At 39.9% G+C, this 24,152-nt stretch overlaps 2 protein-coding genes across 2 annotated transcripts; one reads left to right on the top strand and one right to left on the bottom strand.

The window, feature by feature from the left end:
• The first annotated feature begins 6,967 nt into the window (after positions 1-6,967).
• On the top strand, positions 6,968-12,472 carry LOC129189571 (L-rhamnose-binding lectin SML-like). Its single transcript, XM_054791379.1, has 9 exons — positions 6,968-7,026; positions 7,106-7,138; positions 7,494-7,556; positions 7,909-8,044; positions 10,963-11,072; positions 11,154-11,198; positions 11,493-11,625; positions 11,848-11,951; positions 12,144-12,472. The coding sequence occupies exons 1-9, from the start codon at positions 6,993-6,995 to the stop codon at positions 12,155-12,157; spliced, it is 672 nt and encodes a 223-aa protein (XP_054647354.1). The 5' UTR covers positions 6,968-6,992; the 3' UTR covers positions 12,158-12,472.
• LOC129189565 (leucine-rich repeat-containing protein 47-like) lies at positions 12,395-24,083 on the bottom strand. The gene is made up of 7 exons (XM_054791367.1): positions 23,361-24,083; positions 21,917-22,369; positions 19,250-19,366; positions 19,010-19,125; positions 16,142-16,244; positions 15,938-16,027; positions 12,395-12,801 (listed from the first exon to the last, which is right to left on the bottom strand). Exons 1-7 carry the CDS (start codon positions 23,928-23,930, stop codon positions 12,574-12,576), a joined length of 1,677 nt encoding a protein of 558 aa, XP_054647342.1. The 5' UTR covers positions 23,931-24,083; the 3' UTR covers positions 12,395-12,573.
• Between the last annotated feature and the right edge of the window lie 69 nt (positions 24,084-24,152).

Raw genomic sequence — 24,152 nt, forward strand, 5'->3', positions numbered from 1 at the left:
GGAAATATATGGAGGCCGGCAAAGTTATCAAGTTTACTCAAAATTGTTGTGTTTTTTTTTTTTCTGAACAAGATATCTCATCACGATTTCAGCTCGCGAGATCTTGTGACACCCCTATTCATTATGATTCATTAGTACATTGAGTACATTTTATCATTAAAAATGCATTTAGTACGTGTGTGAGGCATATTTAACCTTAATTTATTTAACCTTTAACCTTTGACATTTAGCTTGTTAGCTTCCATCACGAGTGAACAATGGCAATTGAAGAGAGATGGGAAGGGTTTTGGAGCTGAATCTAGTCTAATAATGACAGTCAAATGTATTGCAAATGACTAATGTGTCATCCGAGGACAACATCAACATCAAGCTAGCAGGAGGGTTTGGAGGGGGGAGGAGCTAGCTGTGTGTCAAAAATAGACATTTTTATGGGCGTCGAAATACTTTTCAGGGGTGATCTTGAAACGTCACCTCAACAAGTAGCAGGGCTCTTCTGTATTTAATTATTAATACAAATAATAATAATAACAAGAATTAACTATTATTTATGTGCTTTTTGCAGATCCTTGGAGTTAACCCAACATTGCTCAGTAAACATATTGGGATGGCTTCCATAGTATGTTTGTCACTGAGTTCAGTGTGCAACTATACATTTTTGATGTTGGACATGCATCTGACTTTTCCTTGCTTTGTATTTACTTAATATGCTCTATTCAGCTCTTTGTTATATTTACAGTTTTTACAATGCTGCAAATGAGAAAAACTATACCTATAGACTCGATATGCTTTTGAAAAATGATTTATCAATCAGGCTCGGGAAGAGGTTAATTGATTTATTCATTGATTTATTGATTTCATTAAGTATTTGTAGAAGAAAAAAATCAATTCAAGGGTAAAAAATGTCACGAAAAGGCACTTTCATTCTTTTAATTTTTTTTAGTATGTATTCTTAGTGCTGCAATATTTATCTTTAGTTAAGACTACCACCAAATGATGGTTAAGTTAGGGACGTCTTTGGAGAGGTCAGTCTTCGAGGGCTAGGCCACCTTCAGGTTCCCATCTTGGTCGACTGTTTGAACCTGCTGGACGTTTGAACCACGCCTCCTCACGATACTAGGCTGTAAACTTGTTCAACTCAAGCATTTTCTGGGAGCAGAGAGGAAATCGAGGAAATGGAAACGTTGCATTGTAGACATAAAAATAAATACACCATTTATTTCATGTGTGCATTATCTCCATTTTTTTTGCAGTTTAGTCCCAAAACTTCACCTGACGATTTAAACATACAGTATAGCGGTTTCTGCATTTTTTCAGCATCATGAAATGCAAAAGCACAAGAATTCCATCCACTACCACCCTCAGAGGACAAAAAGATTACTACAGGTACATCCACCCTGCTCTGTGGTCTTGTTTCCCACATCCTTGCCACCTTAGCTTTGCCTTGCTGTAACAAGACGGCAGCAACAAGTACCAGCCAGCTCACGTGCATTCCCACCCCTTCATTGCCAGAGGAAGGGGAACTGCATATGATCTCTGTATGATTTTTTTCTGTATTTTATTGTCCCATTAGCAAGAATAATCAAGTCACTGACATTAAAGACATTATACAGGCTGTAGAAAGTCATTGTGTAAAACAGAGCGAGATCCACCTCGGTGGCATCGTCCCTCCCGCATGCATGATTCATGGATGCATGGATTTCCACTATGCTCTTAGTGTGCAGCGGGATCTTGTGACAGACGGCCTGTGACTGCTTTGGGCGGGCGGGCTCATCAACGATGCCAGAAAAAATAGATAGATTTGTCGCTAGTCGCTTTTGAGAAAATATGTAGCCACGAGGTTTTGTAATGTCGCCAGATTTAACGACAAAGTCGGCAAGTTGGCAACACAGTCTGCACTTCTGTCTCCAGCATAGTCCCACCCACAGCACCAGCCAATCTGCAGTGAAAGCTGTGCATTCACTGTGCTCACAGCCGTGTTCGCTCACATACAAAGTGCAGAGGAGAAAAACCTTTACGGGTAAAGACCAGATATACAGTACTGTATGTTTGTATCCCAACTCTCTAGCATCACTGCAAACTTCTTCAAAGCAATCATCGTTGAAATGCACAAAGCATAACAACAACCACTTTGATGGCACCTTTTTTTGTCCAGCTCTTCGTAACTTTTTTGTCTTTTGGCCAATGAAAAAGACGAACACCGTGAGCCCTGCCATTACTGTACCCTTGTGCGACACAAAGTCTTGGCATTCTCTCCAAAACTTCCATAAAACTCTTGTGCTGTTTACAGGCGATTACTCAGAAAACAGTATGCTGACAGGCGTCCTTGCAGGAACAGTGGCGGAGCTACGGGGTGGCCAGCCACCCCAGTGGCCACCCCCACGGCTGGAGGACAATTTTGACAAACACGGCTCTGTGGTGCAGAACATTAGTTCAGCCTAGCCACCGTTTCCGCTTGGACGCATTTCACTGAAGCACACAACTTTCCGTGGGAGAGCAGAAGACAGCTGCCTATTTTGTGGTGGAGCAGTCTATAAAACTGCATCTTGCATGAGCTGCAAGCGGTAGGTTGTTTTCCATGATTATTTTGGTTGGCTCTGTTCAAGTTTTCTCACTATGTTGACTTTGATTTAAATCCTGAAGCGTGATTCGGCCTATAAATCTGTTATTATTACAAGCTCTCTGGAGCAGCATGAGTGGGCATGTAAACCAAGGAGTCTACAGTTAAAACAGGAGTGCCGATCGGCATCCAATTCCATATTATGCCCTGCACGGGTTTGGCTGCCCTGATGGTGAACAGAATCCAGAAACTATGCATTGAAAACATGTCCTCGGCACACTGCTCACATATGAATTGCTCTAATAGATGGTCCAAAAGCTAAGGGGTGGCTATGACCACCCCTGGGCACTCTCCCCATTGGCCGTCTATCTAGACAATTCAGGTATCAACTTATTGACACTCCTATGTGAGTAATGGTCTCACCTTGGCCACCCCAATGAAAACTTTCTGGCTTTGCCACTGTGCAGAAAGCCTTGCTGGTATGACATCACAGCTCAAGGGGCAAGAGTTAATTACCTTGAAAATCAGCTATGATATGTATGTATACATGTATGTATACATGTATACATGTATGTATACATGTATACATACATGTATATATGTGTATATATATATATGTGTGTGTGTGTGTGTATATATATATATATAAATATGTATATATGTATATTCATATATACATATATACATACATATACAGACCCTTTCCAAAAAATTTGAATGTCATGGAAAAGTTGTTTAATTTCCATAATTCCATTCAAAAAGTTAAACTTTCATAGATTATAGATTCAGGGCCCACAATTTAAACGATTTCAAGTATTTATTTGTTTATTTTTACATAATTTGGGCTTCCAGCTCATTAAACCCACAAAAACAAGAATTCAAAAAATTAGAATACTGTGAAGAAATCAGCCCAAATTTTGCAGGGCATGAATGTTTTAAACTGAGTGTCACACACTAATCATCTACTAAAGTCAAATCACCTGCACAGGCTTCCCCAGGTGTCATTAAATTGCTTCAGTTTGGTTCAATTGTCTCAGTTGGGTTCAATATGGGGAAGACTGCAGACATGACAACTGGCCAGAAGACCATCATTGATACCCTCCATAGGATGGGTAAGCCACAAAAGTTCATAGCTAAGGAGGCTGGTTGTTCACAGAGTGCTGTGTCCAAGCATATCAATGGAAAGTCTACAGGAAGGGCAAAATGTGGCAGGAGAAGATGCACCAGCAAAAGAGATGACCGTGGGCTTCAGCGGATTATCAAACAGGGAAGATTCAAGAATCTGGCAGAGATCCAGAAAGAGTGGAATGAGGCGGGAGTCACAGCTTCAAAAACCACCACATTCAGACGCATCCGGGAGCTGGGCTACAACTGTCGGGTTCCTCGGGTCAAGCCACTTCTGAACCTGAGCCAACGTAGGAAGCGTCTCCACTGGGCCAAGGAGAAGAAGGACTGGACTGTTGGCCAGTGGTCCAAGGTCCTCTTTTCCCATGAAAGTAAAGTGTGCCTTTACCGGTCCATCTCCATTATTTCACTTCATTGAGCACCTCAGACCTTGCTATATTATGCCTAGCTGCTACTACGTCGACCCCACATGCATAAGGAAGTAAATGGGTGAGTTTTTCTCATACCTCCTGTTGCTAGCTATTGATTTCTGTTTGAGTGATATCACTTGATCAAGCCTACATTCCAGACTACAAAATAAGTAATAAAATTATGTATGATTCATGCTTTTCCAACATTACACACTACAAAAGAAATAACCAAAGTATTTATGATTCGTACTGATATCAAATCAATATCAGTAATGGACAATATGCAAGGCTGCAATATCAGTATCGTATTGGAAGTGAAAAAGTTGTATCGGGACACCCCTGGTCCTGACAGCCTCATCAAGCTGTGATCTTCAGCATTTATGGTGCGGTTCGCAGCTCAGTGTGACGCTCCCAAAATCAAACTCAGCACCTCTAAATCCAAGGCCATGGTTCTTAGCCGGAAAAGAGCGGATTGCACCCTTTGGGCTTCAAGAGCTTTGTGTAGTGAAGTGGCCGAAATGAGTTTCCTCCGTAGGATGGCTGGAGGGTCGTTCTTTGTATTTTTTTTTTAAAGAGACTTCTCATCTTTCCAACAACTCATTGAAATTAATTTTTTTCAGCAGCGGAATGTGAACTTTAACTGTCTGTTCCCAAAGCACAAGTTGACCCAAGATGAAATCAATATAAAATAAACAAGGTGATCTGCTTTTTAAATTACTCGGCCTTTTATTATCGATTATCTAGCTTGCACTTTGCCCATGTGTTGTTGGTATGTTCCAGGAAGTGCCCTGACAAAATGAAACTAGCAATTCCAGTAAATATACATGCTGCTTGCAGGAATCATGACTTTATTATTTTGTCAAGGAGGAATTTGGCCTCTTCATGGTCTGATAGTTCCCTAGTCCTGAAAACTGGCTGGAGATGAGATGGAGTGAAGTGCCTGGAAATCTCACAGAATTAATTTTTGTTTCGAAGCTTTCCTATTGTCAGCTAGTAAACTGATAATGCTGTTATTTTTCTGAACTTTGAAGGGAAAAACAAGAGGGTGATCCTGCAAGGACCAGGGACACTCTCCTTGACATATTTTTTTTTGTCTAATCAAGACTCACCAAACAGTTGTCAATTTTCAACTAACCATTTGTATATTCATTTAACAGTGTGATTGAAGCAAAAAACGGCAAATGCAATCTCGAAAACTGAGTCCCTCCCTCATATCGTTCAGTAAGCGGGGGGATTTTTCCTTAGTTCTGTCTCCTGGTTTGTTTCCCATGCCTTGGTCTCTTCTTTTAATTATCTTTTAATTTTATTCATCTTCTTTTAATTGGTGCTGATATTTTCTTGTTTGTACTGGGAGGCCACGCAATCATAGGTGAAGACGTGTAGAGGAGCGGACTCAGCACACACCCCTGTGGGGTCCCAGTGCTCACAATTCTTGAACTGGATGTGCGATTGTGGACTCTGACTGACTGGGGCCTGCCTGTGAGAAAGTTAAACACCCAGTTACAGAGGAGGGGTGACAGGCCAAGTGTGAGGAGGTGTATTAGTATAAGTAGGTGTGTTCACCATATTAGGGTGCAACTAGAGAAATGTCCAGAATGTGAAGTGATTTTTTTATCTACAACCTGTTTTGTTTTATTTAGTACTGCAATCATTTTTGAGACTTTGGACTGTAGATCATTTATGTAAGGTTTCCAGTTATGATTTTCATAAATTATTAATCCAACAAGTTCATCATTTATTGTGTGAATTCATTTACTTAATTATTATCGCAAGACTTTTTTTTTCTGAATGAGAAATCTTGTCAAGTTTTGATCTTGCAAAACAAGATCTTGTGACACCCCTCGTGTAACTGCTTCCCTGTCTTTCCTCTCTCCTCCCTCGGCACAAGCAAGTGCATGCTCTCTACATAAGCGCACATACCCACCCATGCCCACGTGACCACACCCATCTGCAGACAAAGTCACAGTGGTCCTTTCAGTGTGTCTCAAATGCCGTATACGGTACCCATCCAGAGTATCTCAAGCATGCTCAATGGGTGACATGTTTGGTGTGTATGATGGCCATGCAAGAACTGGGATGTTTTCAGCTGTTTGCATGAATTGTGTACAGAGGCTTGCAACATGGGGCCGTGCATTATCATGCTGCAACACGAGGTGATGGTCGTGGATGAATGGCATAGCAATGGACCTCCGGATCTCATCACGGTACCTCTGTGCATTCAAAATGCCATTAATGTAATGCACCTGTGTTGACTGTTCACAACATACACCTGCCCATACCACTCACTCCACAATACAGGACAGCATAGTCACCGGAGAGTTTTGCCAGACTAATTTACCGTTACAGGACTGTTACTGTGTGCTAATGTTTCCTTGAGTAAGACTTTCCGCAATAGCATATTTGTGTAGTTATGCAATGCTGTTTGCCACTGAAATTTACTGGTAAGTACCTTCTGAGTTTGCTGGGTCATTCCTACCCTCACAATGCAATGTATTGGTGCATCGTAGCGAAGGGTAGGGTTGCGCATCAAGTCTCGAGCATCGATGGGAACTGGGACTAACATTGCAATTCTTCCGGGATCGTTGACATTTTTAAAAGCGGTGCTTTTAGGCAAGTCACTGTTGTCGGTCACAATACACAATCTGTCGATGACAGATTGCACTTTCATGAAAGCAATACATTGATATGATTTTTAAAAAATGAAATAATTTAAACCACATTTTAGCTCAAAAATAATAATTTACATCACAGAATTTGGATTTTTGCAAGTCAAGACTCAGTGTGAGTGGGCGTGGTATTTGATTGACAGCTTGGACAGGCTCCTGGGCTGATATAACAAGTGATCCTTCCTCCATTATGAGTGACATACTGTACGGCTCAGACTTGACTGGATCACCTGAATGATGCCCTGCCTCAGAGTCAGCGCAACACTGAGTGAGTATTCTATTTTATTCTACGTTTACTGTCTGTCTAGTTGAAATGTTAAACTGACTGCACTTTGTTCTTTTTCCAGTGCTGATAGCAACATGTTTCCTCTTGAAAGAAGGTGACGATCAAAGTTAATGCTTTGTTTTATTTGCAGGGTGTCCAAAGTTCCCTTTTCAGCTCATATCTTCTTTTCTATTGGCCCTCAGCATATTCTAAAAATAAAATGAATTCATTATTAATGAGATATATTATAAGATATTAAACTAATTTGCTCTTTCACCTGTAACAAAAAGCTTTGGATGTTTTGTTCAGATAGCTTAGCACATATTGACCTATACTGGATTGCATAAAATGCATCGAATTGGCATTCGTCAGTTTTTCTGTATGCAGTGAAAGAAGTTTGGACACTCCTTCATAAATGTATGTATTTAAGTCATATTTGCCGTGTCATACATTCAAAATGGTTTCTCCAGTTGTTTGTGCAGAGCGTGCAACCACCTGTGAAAGCGGTGCGAATGTTCATCTCCTAAACTGTGGTAGGACTTTAATCTTCTTCATGAACTAATTGAAAATGGAAGACCGTGATTTGTGCTTACATTGTGTGTGGCCTTATATTTTAAGGCAACTACTTCTTTATTGTTGCATTTCTCAGAAAGCTCAAATAGCCTTTGATTAGCGTTTTTGTGGTATCTCCTTAAAAATTGTGCTTTTGCTTCAGTTTCAATGTATGACTTTATGACTTGATTTTGTTTTCTTTAACTGACTAACTGTATTAACCAATTTGGTGATGTCAAAATGTCAGACTAGATAGCACTGCGCTCATGCATAGAGGTCATCTAGCATAGAGGTCATGTAGAGTCATCTAATGTCTCTCTTGGCATGTGACAGGATCTGGAGTGATCAGCGTCCAAGAGGGTTTATACGGCCGCACAAACCCAGAAATCTGCAAAGAGGGTCGACCTCCACAGCAGCTTGCTAACACACAGTGCTCCCAGGCGGGTGCTGTGGACGTCCTCAAGACAAGGTACACATTGCGCTTGTTTGGAAAGCATTATAAGTCAAACAAACATGACTAAATAGATACATAAATAAAAACAGTAGTTGAGAAGCCTGTATGATAAAATTTTATAAAGCTCCACTTATGTAAAACTACTCACCCTTTAAAGAATCCTGAACATGGTGGGGGTTCTTTTCATTAGTCGTGGTGTTTTCAGCTGCATGCCATTAATCTCATGTGAGGTCTTCTTAGATGATGGTTTAAACTTTAAATTTACAAAAAAAAAGTTTTGATCGACTTTTGAGATTTATTTTTCTGTTTTCTGAGAAATTTTGGTTGCATTCAAAATTGGGGGGGTTGGAATTTTTAGGTCCTTTGTGTATGTGCCTCCGAAAGATGAATAGATGGAAAAACAATAAACATAAAATACTGTAAATTAATTCTAAATTATAATATTAATATATTTTCCAAATTACAATATAATTTTAAACGTCTGTCTTTATATGTTTGTAGAATATATTATTGTGTATATACAGTATATATATTTATATATGGCCCTGCGATTGGCTGGCGACCAGTCCTGGGTGTAACCCAACCGAAGTCAGCTGGGATAAGCGGCATAGAAAATACCTGGCTGGATGTGTGTGTGTATCTGTCTGTCTGTCTGTCTGTCTGTCTGTCTGTCTGTCTGTCTGTCTGTCATTATGCATATATTATGTATTATATATTAATATGTATATATATACATTTTTCCATTATTTAACATTTCAAACACAAGACATAAACACATTTAGGTACTTGCTGAAACGTGGGGACAGGGTAGGGTTAAATAAACTCTACTTCTTCCTACTCCTTTTTGGACATGTTGAATTGTGCAAGTGTAAACATGTGATGTTCTTTAATGCAACTTGTTAAGCATCTTCAAAACAAGTAAACATTTTCTTGATCATTAATAAATAACAACAATATAAAGTTATTGTGATTAATCCATTCTAAAACATTCGTCTAAAACCGAATCGCACAAAAACTAAAACAATTTTTCCCATTCCAAACAATGTCAATCCAATTACACTAGGTCCCCAACTTACGAACATCCGACTTGCAAACATTCGCGGATACGAACACAAGCCGACTGGTCTATATTTTATTTTATTTTGCCTTGTAGTCGCTCAATAAGTATTTATACTGCTACTGTACATGCTTGACCAGTAGAGGGCACTGTGACACTGCTAATGGGACCACCAGGAGAGAAAGTCGAGGAAGAGGAGAGAGGAAGGCTAAGAGTTGTATGATACAACCCGGACAGAGCATGTGATTAAAATTTATGAAGAGTTAATAGGCCTGCTTAATTCTACACCACCCACAGAACACTACCTCTTTTAGAAGAGTCTAACGACGACGACGATTTTTACTTTTTCCAATAACTCCTCCTCCTCCACCACGACGTACGCTCAACCACTGCTCTTCAAAGGTAAATAACATTTATCATCACGTATTATTATATCATTTTTATTATTGTTTTTTTCATTAATTATCCTCGTTTAATATTACTACTACATCCAAACTCATATTTACATACATACACATATACTGTATATGTATATGCGTACATGTAGTACCTATATCATTGGTAATATTACCTTTTCCCCTACTTAAGAACAAATCGACTTGCGAACGGTCGTCTGGAACCAATTGTGTTCGTAAGTTGGGGACCTAGTGTAATCCGTTCTTCCAGACACCCAACAATGTGAACACAAAATACTTTTATTATCGAACAATTATAGTTTTACATGAATAAAAAAATTGAATGAAATGGATAAATGCACATTTGACATCACTTTTACATGGACCAAAGGCTCTTGTTGACAAAGGCAGTGGCGAGGGACAAGGGGAGGAGAAAGCCACAAAGACGACACCTTCGCTTTTGTTATTTCTTGAATTCAATAGTGTTTCTCACCTTCTTTATCAAAGTGCTGGCACTTGCAACTTTCTGTGGCCCAATGGTGGGTAATTTCACAGTCGTGATCAATAAAGAAAGCAGACTTCTGGTGTAATTGTGTTAGTTAGCAAAGAACCACAGAGTGGACAACGGAGCTGGCGTACGACTTCCGATCCCAATTTCCACTTAAGAGCATGCTAACAGGGATATTTTGTAATAAAGACGCATTTCGAACACAGATGAACTCATGCAGCGTATTAATAACACGAGAAGACTGAGTCACCAATGTTTGGGATTCTTTGTTTGGGCAATCAAGTCTGCGGAATGATATGCTGGCAAACGGACTAGTATATTTTTTTTGGCAGGTTGAAAAACATTTACGTCCACACTGTATCAACAAATAGTTTAGTAAATAGTTGCATCCAGATGGGAATGTATCACTGGGTGAAAACCATGTAGTACATAAGGTACACCTACCTGTGAACAGACAGAACCACATGAGACCAAAACTATAGAAGAAGAAAGAATGCATGCGCATAAAGTCCGTTGTCTTCCGCTTTCCAAGGTTTCTCTAGACTGACGATGAAGCAGAATTACTTCTGCGAGTCATTTTGGAGTATAACACGTAAAATATCAGGAAAATGTCAACTGGGGTGAGTCATGCCAGTCGAAGTATTCCAATATTTTGTCGGCTTGTCAATTTTAGACGAGGCGGTGACATCATAGTTTTCAGAAAGCAATGGTTCATCTACACAGCAGCAACAAACCAGCGTTTTCAGATTTTCCCATTCCGTTTCAGGGCACCCAGAATGCCGTTTCTGTGGAGATGAAAGGCTGAAACGATAAAGTTCTTTGCCGTTTTGACCTAAAAACATTTCTATGTGGCCAGCCCCTAAGACCGGTTTTGCTCTTACTGTATCAATGACTGTGTTGTAACAATGAGTGTGTTGCACACCAGATGTGATGCGCTTCTGCTGTATCAGTTTTTCCATGATCATGTCTGCAGATGTAATGGCAAGAAAAGCTGTGAACTGAACATCAACGTTTTTCGTACTCCTGATCCCTGTGTTGGCACCTTTAAATATTTGGAGACCAACTTCACCTGCTTGCCAGCGAGTATGTGTGGAAACTCCAGCATGTACGTTGTAAACAGTTTGGATCACATGATAGCTAACGTGTTTTATTTGATTTGACCAGTTAGTGTCCTGGCATGTGAGGACTCTTTGGCACATTTGTTTTGTGGTAAGACTGACTTGTTTGTTATTACTTGTTTGACTGGTTTATGAAGACACCAATTTCCTTCAGGTTACATCTTCTGCAAACGTGTTCACCACAGCAATTTCCGTTCATTTTGCAAAATCTGTCCTTCCATGTTCTTGTCCTCAACTCCATACCTACTCATCACCTCATCATCTCTATTTTCTTTACCAACTTGGCCATTGATATCTGCACTCCTGCTACCACTTTCTCACCTCTGGATGTTTTGGCCACCCCACATTTTCATCCTGTTTACATTACAACTGTCTTTTACATTAGATGTTGGACAAGTTATATTTGTTTACGGGGCCGACTATGGACGCCGTGACCGGACCACATGCACATACAAAAGACCTCCAACTCAGGTCCAAAATGCTGAATGCTCGAGGCCTTCTACACTTGTTGCAAACAGGTACGATTGCATGCCTGGGGAAGACATCGCAAATATAACAATTACAGGGCTTTAAAGCGGTCAGGTCAGTTCTGTGTGGTCATTTCCTTCTCCAACAAATTCATTGCTACTATTTTGAAAACCAGATCACACGTTTGCAACACAATTACCACAAATTGGAGGATAGATTTTGCCAATATGTGCTCACTTCCTGTAAGCCAACACTTCCTCTTTGTTAAACAGTTGCAATGGAAAAAACAGCTGCACCATCAGAGCAAGCAACGCGGTCTTTGGAGACCCTTGTGTGGGCACCTACAAGTACCTGGAGGTTGCTTACACGTGTGAATGTAAGTAGATAGTAGCCTACTACTGTAGTATTTAGCATCTGTGAGCTAGATTTTGACTGGTGCTAAGATAATATTAAGATGCTCTTTTGTGGTGTTGATTTCTACATTTATATTTTATTGTATTTATTGATCCTACCTGTCTCATAAATTACAGAAAACTACAAAAAAAAAATGTATTTGTGCTTTTTGCAGATCCTGGGGTCTGACCCAACAATGCTCAGTAAACATAGGGGGATGGCTTCCATAGCATTGTTGTTACAGAGTCCAGAGTGTAACTATACATTTTTGATTTTGGGCATGATCTGACTTTTCCCTGTCCTGTATTTATGCAATATGCTTTATTCAGGTCTTTGTTATATTTACTGTTTGACAATATGCTGCAAACAGCAAAAAATGTACTTTTAGACTACATATTCTTATGACAAATGATTCATCAATAAGGCTTGGGAAGAGGGTAATTGATTTATTGATTTTAGTATTTGTGGTGGAAAAAAAACATACAAGGGTCAAAAATGTCACTAAGCTACACTTTAATTTAATTTTTTCTTTAATAAAAGCAAATGTTTTTGTTACTTTGTGGCAAATGTATTCTTAGTGCTGTAATATTCATCTTTCGTTAAGACTACCAAATGACAGTTAAGTTAGGGATGTCTTTGCTTGAGAGGTCAGTCTTAGATGGGTAGACCACCTTCAGGTTGCCATCCTGGTCGACCGTTCGAACCTGCTGGACGGTCAGTTCACAGGAGGCATCTGCACCGGCTGCCTGGTCCGGTGGTGTGATGTCCCCTTCTCCGCCGGACCCCGCCTCCTCCTGATGCTCGGCTGTAAACTTGTTCAACTCGGCCATTTTCTGTGAGGAAAGAGGTACAGTGGAAATTTGGTTAGCATCATTAATTTATTCCAGAAGGTCCAAATCGAACCGAAACGGACGCTAACCAAACCGATTTTTCACATTAATTGTCTTTTGCTTTTTTTTTTTTTTTTAATCAATTCCAGAAAGCCAAAAATGTAAACACAAAATAGTTTTACATGCAGAAAACAATTTGAAATGCATATAAATCCATATAAATGATGAATGAAAGGGGTAAAAGCGTTTAAGGTTACTTTTACCTTCACTGAAGACGTTATTCTTCACCTGACTGTTCACAAAGACACAGTGTGGCAGCGAGAGCAACGCCTTTTCAACAACAACTTCCTGTTCTGCCATTATTTCTTGAATTAAATAGTGTTTCTCACCTCAATAACCCAAAATAGAGCCAAAGAAAGTTGCGAGTGCCAGCAATTTGATAAAGAAGGCCAGAAACACCATTGAATTCAACAAATAACTCGTGATAAAACAGGAGGGAAGTGTTGAAGAGGAAGTACTCCCCACAGAATTCCTTGAGGAACAACGTCGAATGCCTTCTCCAACTCCACAAAACACATGTAGACTCGTTGGGCAAACTCCCATGCACCCTCAAGGACCCTGCCGAGAGTTTAGAGCTGGTGCACAGTTCCACGACCAGGGCGAAAACCACACTGCTTCTCTTGAATCTGAGATTCAACTATCCGGCGGATCTTCAGAATCCCTGAGTAGACCTTACCGGGAAGGCTGAAAAGTGTGATCCCACGATGGTTGGAATACACCCTACGGTCCCCCTTCTTAAAAATAGGGACCACCACCCCGTTCTGCCAATCCAGATGTACCGCCCCCAATGTACACGGTGTTGACTGTGCACCACTTCCCCCTCCTGTGTCGGCAGATGGTGGTCCCGAATCTCTTCAAAGCCATCATGAAGTCGTTCTCCATGGCTTCTCCGAACTCCTCGCATGTCTGAATTTTTGTCTCAGCGGCTGCCAGAGCAGCACATAGCTCGGCCTACCGGCACCAGTCAGCTGCCTCTGGAGTTCCATTAGTCAAAAAGGGGGGATAGCCTCAGCTTGATGGCATCCCTTACCACTGGTGTCTGCAAAGAGGTTCTAGGATTACTGCCACGACAGGCACCAACAACCTTATGGCTCCATGCTCTGATCGGCCGCCTCGACAATGGAGGCCCGGAACATGACTCATTCGGACTCACTATGCACCCCAGCCCCTTTGGCCGCTCCTATGAGTGGTGAACTCATTGGTGGGGGGACCCATGTTGTCTCTTCGGGCTGTGCCCGGCCGGGACCCACATCCAGGCCTGGCTCCTCAGGGGGGCACCGGTGACTAGGTCACAGGTCCAAAGTTTTCGTCTCTTCATTAGGGTCTTTTGAGCCACTCTTTGTCTGGTCCCTCACCTAGAACCTGTTTGTCATGGGTGACCCTACCAGGGGCTTAAAAGCCCCCGACAACTTAGTTCCTAGGATCATCGGGACACGCAAACTCCCCCACCATGCTAAGGTTGTAGCTCAGGGAGAAGTGCATGCAAAGTTGTTTCATAAAAAAATGTGACCGAAAAATAGCCGCTAAAATAAAATAGTCCATTTTCTTTTCTTTTTTAAATAAATAGAGTAAAATATACTCAGCAATCGTCTCTATGACAAACCTTTAGCTATGCTCAAATACTCAGCTAAAACCAAAAGCACAAAAAAACAACATATGAAATAAAGAGCCCCGTTTAAGAGGAAATTTTTAAATGTCAGAAGCAACTCAAAAATACTTTTTTTATTTTTTTAGAAAGGAGAACCTTGTAGGAGACAAAAAATTGAGTGAAAACATCTTCATTACGTTTAGAACTACAAATAAACTTGATTCTTAGTTTGTTCATTTAAAATTGGCAATCACTTCATCAAAATAAAATAATTTCACTATTTTATCTCGGCTAGCACCTCTCAAAATAATTACATCCAGACTCGCCTCGAGCTTCCACTTTTTAACATGTAGTTAGGACTACTTGTTTAACCTATCACACAACACTCTGCCATCACACGTTTTGACACACTGACAGGTAAGTGACCGAGTCTCAATGAGGCTTGATTGTAATGAGTAGTAATTTAATGAAGATTAAGAAACATTTATGTTTTAGATTCCGCTCTACAACACCTTGAGGATGCAGCGGGAGTTTTACTTTCACGTTTGAGTCCCCAAATACCAGAAAACTCTCCAACGACGCCAGAAAAAGTACGTAGCTAGATTTGTTGCTAGTCGCTTTTGTTCAAATATGTCACCAGATTTAGGGACTGAGTCGGTGGCAACACCGGAACTTGTCGCTTCCTTCATTTTTATGGGGCTTCTGCGGCGCCCCTCCTCTCTGTTATGCACGGACGGGGGCGGCCAGGAGCCCCGATCAGGAGCGCTGCACAAACAGCACAGTGATGAGTGAGACCTCCGCATCAAGATACACGATAACAGTGCAAATCCAGTCCATATAGATATGAACGATATGTTTTTTTGATATCGTGCTTACAAGAAATATTGATATTTTAATAATATTGATATATCGCCCAGCGCTAATATGAGATATGAGGCTTTGGAATATTGTCAAGCTTAAAAAAAAAAATTAAAGCCCAGTTGTACAAAAGTAGCATTAACATGCAACAATATTAGCATTGCTACAATGGAGTGTTTTTTTTTTTTCGAAAAAATATGCAGTAAAAAAATTAAATAAAATCAACATCCTGCACGAAGTGAGCAAATATGTGTGACTTCTTTTTGTGACGCTGTCACAGAAGAGTACCGGTGATGGCAAAGTGGAAAAATGGGATGGAACTTAGAAGACAAGAGTTTGACTTCTCAACAGAAATTAATTTCATACTCAGTAATTTTACCAAGCAGATCATCAGGCATCATCAAAGAGTGAGTAGTTTTACCTTATTTTACTTGTATTGTATTGTAGTTTATGTCTCGGTGTATATATATGACACTTAAGAATGTTACCTCAAATATTGCTAATACAGTTAAAGAATTTGAATTGAATTGGAACAACTTTGAGAACAACCAGCGTCACAGAATGTATTGTGTACAACTGTGGAGATTCCACTGTATTTGGTTGTTGGGGGAAAAAAAAGTAGAGAAACCTTACTGCAATCAGAGTGTTCATTACATCTTTACAGATCTGCAGGCTGCTTGCACTCGTCACCTCCAAGAATAACTCTTTGGTTGTCTTCTTGATCTGTTGAGGATATACAGTAATAATGTCTGAGGTGGTTTCTGGCTCAAGTTGTTGAAATTTCTGTAGCTCCAACCCAGAATAAAAAATATAATTGTTGAAATATAAATCACATACCTTGGTTTTCTCACTGTTTGTGATAGGAGGGAATGAGATGACATGTCCCTCTGCGTCCACTAGGCAGGGATACAGCGCTTTTCCTTGCAGAAGCTGCAGGTATCTACAAGAAGATGGTAATTATGCAATAGTAAATACTGAGATAAGTTGTAATGTGTCATGCATAAATTGGGTTTTCAGTATGCTTAAAAAGGTCCACTATTATGCAAAAGTGACTTTTTAATAAAGCTATAACACGAATGTGTCCCTGGAGCCCGTTTATGACCACCAAATGTGAGAAAAATCTATGATCTCCCTCCCTTCTTTGCTCCACTTTTGAGAGAAGAGAAAAGGCTTGAAGTTCCGGATTTTCATGAAGTCAATAAGCAAAAAGAGCTCTGCCAACTATCCGTCAGGCAGCTCGGATCTGTAATCTGTGATTACATACACATATATTATACACACACACACTGTATACAGTATTGTATGCTGTTTTTTTTCCCTTTAGCGAAAAGCCAAAACTAGTATGATGTTGCTGTTAAAATGTAAGTGTAATGTTAGCATTGTAGCTCACACAGCTATGCTAGTCTTAATAACATTTATGTCCTCCTGCCCCACTCCTTAATGTTATGTTGATGTACAGTAGTGTGAAAAAGTGTTTGACCTCTTCCTGATTTTTTTTTTGCTAGTATTTGCTTGTCACACTTAAATGTTTCAGATCAGCAAACAATCACGCGTTTGCGATAACTTCCAATGAGTCTCTTATAGCGCTGTGGAGGAATTTTGGCCCATTCATCTTTGCAGAATTGTTGTAATTCAGCCACATTGGAGGGCTTCCGAGCATGAACCGCCTTTTTAAGGTCATGCCACAGCATCTCAATAAGATTCAGGTCAGGACTTTGACTAGGCCACTCCAAAGTCTTCATTTTGTTTTTCTTCAGCCATTCAGAGGTGGACTTTCTGGTGTGTTTTGGATCATTGTCCTGCTGCAGAACCCAAATTGGTTTCAGCTTGAGGTCACAAACAGATGGCCGGACATTATCCTTCAAGATTTCTTGGTAGAAAGCAGAATTCATGGTTCCATTTATCACAGCAAGTCTTCCAGCAAAACAGTTCTCAGACCATTACACTACCACCACCATATTTTACGGTTCGTATGATGTTCTTTTTCTGAAATGTGGCGTTACTTTTACATCCAGATTTAATTGGACACACACCTTCCAAAAAGTTAAACTTTTGTCTCGTCAGACCAGAGAAGTCTTGGGGATCATCAAGATGTTTTCTGGCAAAATTGAGACAAGCCTTAATGTTCTTTTTGTTCAGCATTGGATTTTGTCTTGGAACTCTGCCATGCAGGCCGTTTTTGCCCAGTGTCTTTCTTATGGTGGAGCCATGAACACTGATCTTAAATGAGGTCTGCAGTACTGTGGATGTTGTTGTGGGGTCTTGTGACCTCTTGGGGTAATTTTGGTTGGCTGGCCACTCCTGGGAAGGTTCACTACTGTTCCATGTTTTCGTCATTTGTGAATAATGGCTCTCACTGTGGTTCGCTGGAGTCCCACAGCTTTACTGCCAGATCTCAATTAATCTCAGTTATGTTTTAACAGGGCCGCACGGTGGTCTAGTCGTTAGCATGTTGGCCAACACAGATCTGGAAGACCTGGGTTCGATTCTCCCTTGGGCATTTCTGTGTGGAATTTGCATGTTCTCCCCATGCATGCGTTTTCTCCGGCGACTCCGGTTTCCTCCCACATCCATGTTAGGTTAATTGGCGACTCTAAATTGTCCATAGGTATGAATGTGAGTGTGAATGGTTGTTTGTCTATATGTGCCCTGCGATTGGCTGGCGACCAGTCCAGGGTGTACCCCGCCTGTCGCCCGAAGTCAGCTGGGATAGGCTCCAGCATGCCCCACGACCCTAATGAGGAAGAAGCGGTATAGAAAATGGATGGATGGATGGGCTCTCACTGTGGTTCGCTGGAGTCCCACAGCTTTACTGCCAGATCTCAATTAATCTCAGTTATGTTGTAACAGGGCCGCACGGTGGTCTAGTCGTTAGCATGTCGGCCAACACAGTCTGGAGATCTGGAAGACCTGGGTTCGATTCTCCCTTGGGCATTTCTGTGTGGAGTTTGCATGTTCTCCCCATGCTTGCGTTTTCTCCGGCGACTCCGGTTTCCTCCCACATCCAAAAACATGCATGTTAGGTTAATTGGCGACTCTAAATTGTCCATACTATGCACATGACAATAAAACTCTCTTGAATCTCTTGAATAGGTATGAATGTGAGTGTGAATGGTTGTTTGTCGATATGTGCCCTGCGATTGGCTGGCAACCAGTCTAGGGTGTACCCCGCCTGTCGCCCGAAGTCAGCTGGGATAGGCTCCAGCATGCCCCATGACCCTAATGAGGAGAAGCGGTATAGAAAATGGATGGACAGATGTTTTAACAGGGCAGTCACTTTTTTATGTAGGTTTTGTAGGATTTTTCCCTCCTTAATAATAAGTTCAATTTAAAAACTGCATTTTGTGTTCAGTTGTATTGTCACTGACTAATATTTAATGTATAATGTAATAATTTAATTTAAAAATATTTTTTTGTTTGATGATCTGAAACATTTAAAACATTTAAATGTGACAAGCATGCAAAAAAAAAAAAAGAAATCAGGAAGGGGGAAAACACTTTTTACACCACTGTATGTGATATATAGCATCTATTATGTTGGACAAGTGCAGCGTTACAGTGGCGAAAGTAGAGAAAGTGCACAACAGCACTTCTCGAACACACACTGTCGGAGACAACACACTTTAAATGTACCATTGAGGGACCTCTATTTAAAATTGTTTTAAAATAGTGCAATAAGGGACCATTAATTGTTCTGTGACTGACTTGTGGAGGCCAGTGACATTCTGCCTTTTCTTTTGCTTCCTCAGCTCGTCTGCCTCCAGTTGAAGATGTCTTATCAGCTCCACGGCTGTCATCTCCTTCCGACCTAGCGGCACAATCTTGACAAGACATGAGGAGAACACTTTTTCAGAGGCAATTATCAACTATGTAAGGAGAACTCTGGTGAATTTGAATCTCATGACAATTGGATAGAAATCTGTGTGAACACTCATGTGAGCCTACCTTTAGCTGTGTGGGAGGTTTGGCCTCATACACCAGGGGATGTTTGAGAAGCTGCACATCATGAGTAGCAATGGTGGCAATGGTCCTCTTTCCACATATTTCCTCATGAAGTTTTGTCTGTTTTTTGGGGGGGGGGCAGTTGGGGGTGGCATTAGTAGCGTTATAGTGGAGGGATGCTCCGATCAGGGGTTTTGCTGCCCATTCCGATCGTTCATGAGTGAAATCAGCTGATACCAATCAAATAGATTAAGTGTAAATTTCGTAATTTATTTATGATTAGTGGTATTTGCCAGGGGGGCCGTATAAGGGGGAACAACAGGATTTTTTTTTTTTCATGGGGCCCAGAATTTCTGGTTGCACCCCAACTATTGGCTATATGATATGAAAAAGATAACTGTAAAATCAGCCTCATTGAGATAAAAACATATTTGACTTTTTCAAGAGAACATATATCACTAGTGTTCTTACAGAGGACGAGAGGCCTTTTTAAGCAGACTTTGGATGTGAGAGTACATAATTTGATGGGGTTCTAGCAGGACTTCCAGGTATCATGCAGCGGGGTTTCAAGTGAGAGAGCAGTCGGTAAACCCAGTGTCTTCCACCACTGAGAGAGGCTAGTCATCTAGTGCCACAAATTAAATTATTTTTCGGGTTATTTGCTTTAGACTTTGGACTGTCAAGCACATACGGGCAAGTGTTGTCCAGCGTTTTGGCTACATTAGCTGCTGAATGACTGATGATCACATCATGAGCTTCGAAACTCACCATATTCCATCAAGTTTGTTCTTCAAATTCCGTATTAAATGAAAGCTTTTTAACATGCTACTCCAGCAAGATATTTTTGAGGCACGTTTTGCAGGGTGAAAAATTTATATCACTCTCACAAACGACGTGCAAGTTCCACACAGCAGACGTGATTGTTTTGGTTTGGCATGCCTGTGCAATGTGAAGGGAAGTGGGTGGGAGATGCTCGCTACAGACTGCAATAGTACAAACCAGAGGTGATCGGCTTTTGTGATTGTCGTTGAAAGGTATAAATAGGCAAATTTCTATCACGTGCTTTTTCACAGAAATCGCCCAATTTTGATCGGTGGCCAATCGATCGGAGCATCCCTCGTTGTATATCTTGTCTTATATATTTGGGTTAAGACTACGAATATGTAAAATAAAATATTCTCTGAAAATTGACTTTTTTCTTGTGCTGTTATGTCTTTTCTTAATTTTACGACTTATAGGATTATTGTATTTTGATTATTATATATTTTCTTCTTCTAGTACTATGACTTTATTCTTGTAAAATAACATTTTTTCTTGTAAATTTCTTTTTTCTCATAACTTTTCATGAAAAACCATTACATTTTCATTATTCATTCTCATAAAAGAATTACTTTTATCTTGTAAAATTGTGACTTGTGTTGTATATTTGAACGTATCTACAATACTATAATTATTAATTCTACACCGTATTCTCAGTTATTTTGTTCTCATAATATTGACATTTTTTTCTTGTAACATGAATCAATTAGGAATTCAATCTCATTAAATAAAGGAATTTTTTTTTCATCTACAGTCATGGAAAAAATCATTAGACCACCCTTGTTTCTTCAGTTTATTGATCCATTTTAATGCCTGGTACAACTAAAGGTACATTTGTTTGGACAAATATAATGATGATAACAAATATAGCTCATAAGAGTTTAATTTAAGAGCTGATATCTAGCAACTTCCATGGTTTTCTTGATAACCGAAATCACTTAAGTTCTTACGTGAATAGCTATAGCATTGTACTGCCCCCCAAAAAACTATTATGAGCCATTTTTGTTGCCATTGTGATGTTTGTCCAAACTAAAATACGTTTGGTTGTATAAGGCATTAAAATTAACAATATACTGAAGAAACAAGGGTGGTCTAATCATTTTTTCTGTGACTATGACTCAATTCTCCGAATAATATGCCTGAATGAATGGTGCCCTCTGCTGGTTGCTGCAAGGCTTTTGTGTTTTACAAAAATCGCTACATTAATCATCCCAGTAGGCCAGGGGTGTCCAAAGTGCGCCACGGGGCCATTTCTAACATGCAGCTTTTTTTTTTTTTTTTTTTTTTTTTTTATTTGGCCCTTGCCACACATTCTAATATGAAAAAAACAAACAAACAGCAAAAATGTTAAAATAAAAATAAAAATAACAGACCAGGAATTTTACAAAGATAAAGACAAAATATGAAGAGAGGAAAGTTATAATATTAAGAGAAAACAACAGGATACATTTGAAATATTAAAGGGAAAAAGTTGCAATATGAGAAACAATGTGTAATTCTTGGAAAATTAGGTTGAGAAAAAGTTTGACTATTACAATAATAAGTCAAACTATTATGAGAATAAAGTCGTAATACTATGAGAAAAATGGAGGTACAAGGAGAAAGTTGAAATATTTGTAACAATAAAAAAACTGGAAACAAGGTTCATGTTAACAATTTATATAAATAATACGCTTTGTCACCGATAACACAAAGCTGAGATGCAGGCTGTTTTTTTCTTTAAATATAAAAAACATTTGGTGTACCTACATGGGTTGATTTAGAAAATGTAATAGCGGCACCTGCAACCTTTGTTTTTTCAGTATGCGGCCTTGAGTGGAAAATGTTTGGACACCCCTGCTGTAGGCTTACCTGGGCAATCAGAAACCTCTTGAGAGCGTTCCCAGACTTGAGGTTCAAGCCTCTGACCACACAGCACACGAAGTAAGGCCGCACATCCTTCACCTCTGCACTCACTCTGACCGTGAGAGTGGCAGGAGCGTCAGAAACATGGAGAATCCTCACCACCATCTTGTTCACTTCTGCCACTTCATCATCATCTCCTTCTGTCTTATTCTTCTTCTTCTGCTGCTGCCTCTTCTTTTTGTCAGCGTTGCGCCCTCCATCCACGTCACCGCTCTCCTCGCCATGCCTCCCTTTCCCTCTGAGGTAGTCCAGGATGGACTTGGTCTGGCAGCCATTCATCATCTTCTCCAGGCGCTTGTCGTTCAACTTGTTGCCCTTGAAGTTGATCTCCTTTAGCTTGGGGCAGTCGCTCAGAGTAGATGGGATCTCGCTCAGCTTGTTGTTGGAGAGATCCAGCAACTGCAAGGATGGGCATGAGCAGAAAAAAAATAATCACATTCATTTCACAACAGTGAAAAAACATATACTACTATATATGGTACCACTTTTGCATCTTATTGGATGAAAACATGTCTCCAATCTTATGACTGGTACTCTATATACTGAATATTGTGATTTTTTTTTCTTGTAAAATTGTATCTTTCTCTTCATAGTAAAACATTTTTATTTGAATATTATGACTTGGTTCTCATCATGTTACAACTTTATTCTTGTAAAGTAAAACTTTTTTTCCCCCAGTAGGCGTATTACGACTGTACTATTTTTTTTTTTTTTTTATAAAATCACAACTTCAGGACATTTTTCTTACAATATTTTGACATTCATCAAGATATGACTTTATTTTCCTAAAGGTATGCCTTTTTGCTTGTAAAATCACAACTTTTTTTCCTTGTCCTGTTATGACACAATAACGATATTTATATTATGGCTTTATTTATATACATTAAAAAAATATTGTAAAAAAATTATAAGCATAGTATTTATAATTTTATTCTCATAAAATTATGCCCTTTTCCTTGCAAATTTTTTTTTCTTGTAATATGACTTTTCAGCCTAACGTTATGACTTAGAGGAGTCTCATAGTATTTTTTTCTTCTATTATGACTTTCTTGTCAAATGACACAACTGTCATAATATTACGACTTCATTCTCATAAATAAGTCTTCTAATATATTTTATTTTCATCTTCTTACAACTTTGTTATAAAATTCCAAATTTATTTTCAGAATTGAAACATGATTCACCTAATTCTATAACGTTTTTGTAATAATAATGTTTTTAGGATTAATTTTGATTATGTAATTTAACAATATGTTTATCGTATAGTTGTGGGTGCAGAATAATGTACACTAGTCAGTGCAATACTTCTGCTAAGTACCAGCATAATACAGTATTACACATTTTGCATTGACAGAAAGATGAAAGCTGTCTCTATGCACATTGAGTCTACCTTTAGAGCAGGTATCATGTGAATATCTCTGCTCAGCTCAACGATGGCATTATCCGAGGCGACCAGGGTGCTAAGAAGACCCAAGCGCTCCGAGTAGAGATCCTCGGGGAAGCCAGCGATGCGGTTCTTGGAGACGTTTATGGTGGAGAGTTTGGTGCAGTGGCTCAACCCGTTCGGGAGAGCCTCCAGGCTGTTGCAGCTAACATTTAAAGTGGTCAGCTCCTGTAGCTGGGCGACCCCTTCTGGCAAAAACTTGAGGTTATTAACCGAAACGTCCAGAACTTTAAGGGACTTGAGGCTGCCGATGACATCCGGTATGCAGGCCAGTTTGTTTCTGCACAGGATGAGACTTTGAAGGTTGCTCAGATGCTGGATGTCGTCGTGAAGCTCTGTCAAACTCGGACACTGACTAACTTCCAGATAATTCAGCAGCGTGAGGGAATAAACGGCAGGCGTAAGGCCCCCGTGTGTGGAAATCTTCTTGTCGGCTGCTGCACCTTGCAAAACCAGCTCTCGTCTCTTTTCGGTCGCTGCTTTCTCTACTTCTGGCCATGTTTTCATATCGTCCATGTTGCCTATTCTCGGAATTCCACTGCTTCCGTTTAAGAGCTTTAAAAAAAAAGACAATACATGGGGATAGAGATACTGTTTATCATGTTTACCCCGAAAAAGAGAAACACCGAGCTGCTGTTCTGTATGGACAGTCTACTTCAAATTGCGCTGCTTTTCTCTAGCTCGGGGGCATTAATTTCTCCACCTTAGCCTTATTGTAGCTTTATTTTGAAGTTAAAA

The sequence above is a fragment of the Dunckerocampus dactyliophorus genome, chromosome 1 (assembly GCF_027744805.1).
Source record: "Dunckerocampus dactyliophorus isolate RoL2022-P2 chromosome 1, RoL_Ddac_1.1, whole genome shotgun sequence".
Classification (NCBI taxonomy): Eukaryota; Metazoa; Chordata; class Actinopteri; order Syngnathiformes; family Syngnathidae; genus Dunckerocampus; species Dunckerocampus dactyliophorus.

Bases quoted from the DNA above. Each gene is read 5' to 3' on its own strand.
- LOC129189571 (XM_054791379.1), top strand. From the start codon at position 6,993: ATGATGCCCTGCCTCAGAGTCAGCGCAACACTGA. The intron at 8,045-10,962 runs GTACACATTGCG...TCATGTCTGCAG, and splicing joins GTGGACGTCCTCAAGACAAG to ATGTAATGGCAAGAAAAGCT. The intron at 11,073-11,153 runs GTATGTGTGGAA...TGATTTGACCAG, and splicing joins CTTCACCTGCTTGCCAGCGA to TTAGTGTCCTGGCATGTGAG.
- LOC129189565 (XM_054791367.1), bottom strand. From the start codon at position 23,930: ATGGACGATATGAAAACATGGCCAGAAGTAGAGAAAGCAGCGACCGAA. The intron at 19,367-21,916 runs GTAAGCCTACAG...CCCAAAAAACAG, and splicing joins AGAGGTTTCTGATTGCCCAG to ACAAAACTTCATGAGGAAAT. The intron at 16,028-16,141 runs GTATGTGATTTA...TATCCTCAACAG, and splicing joins CAAACAGTGAGAAAACCAAG to ATCAAGAAGACAACCAAAGA.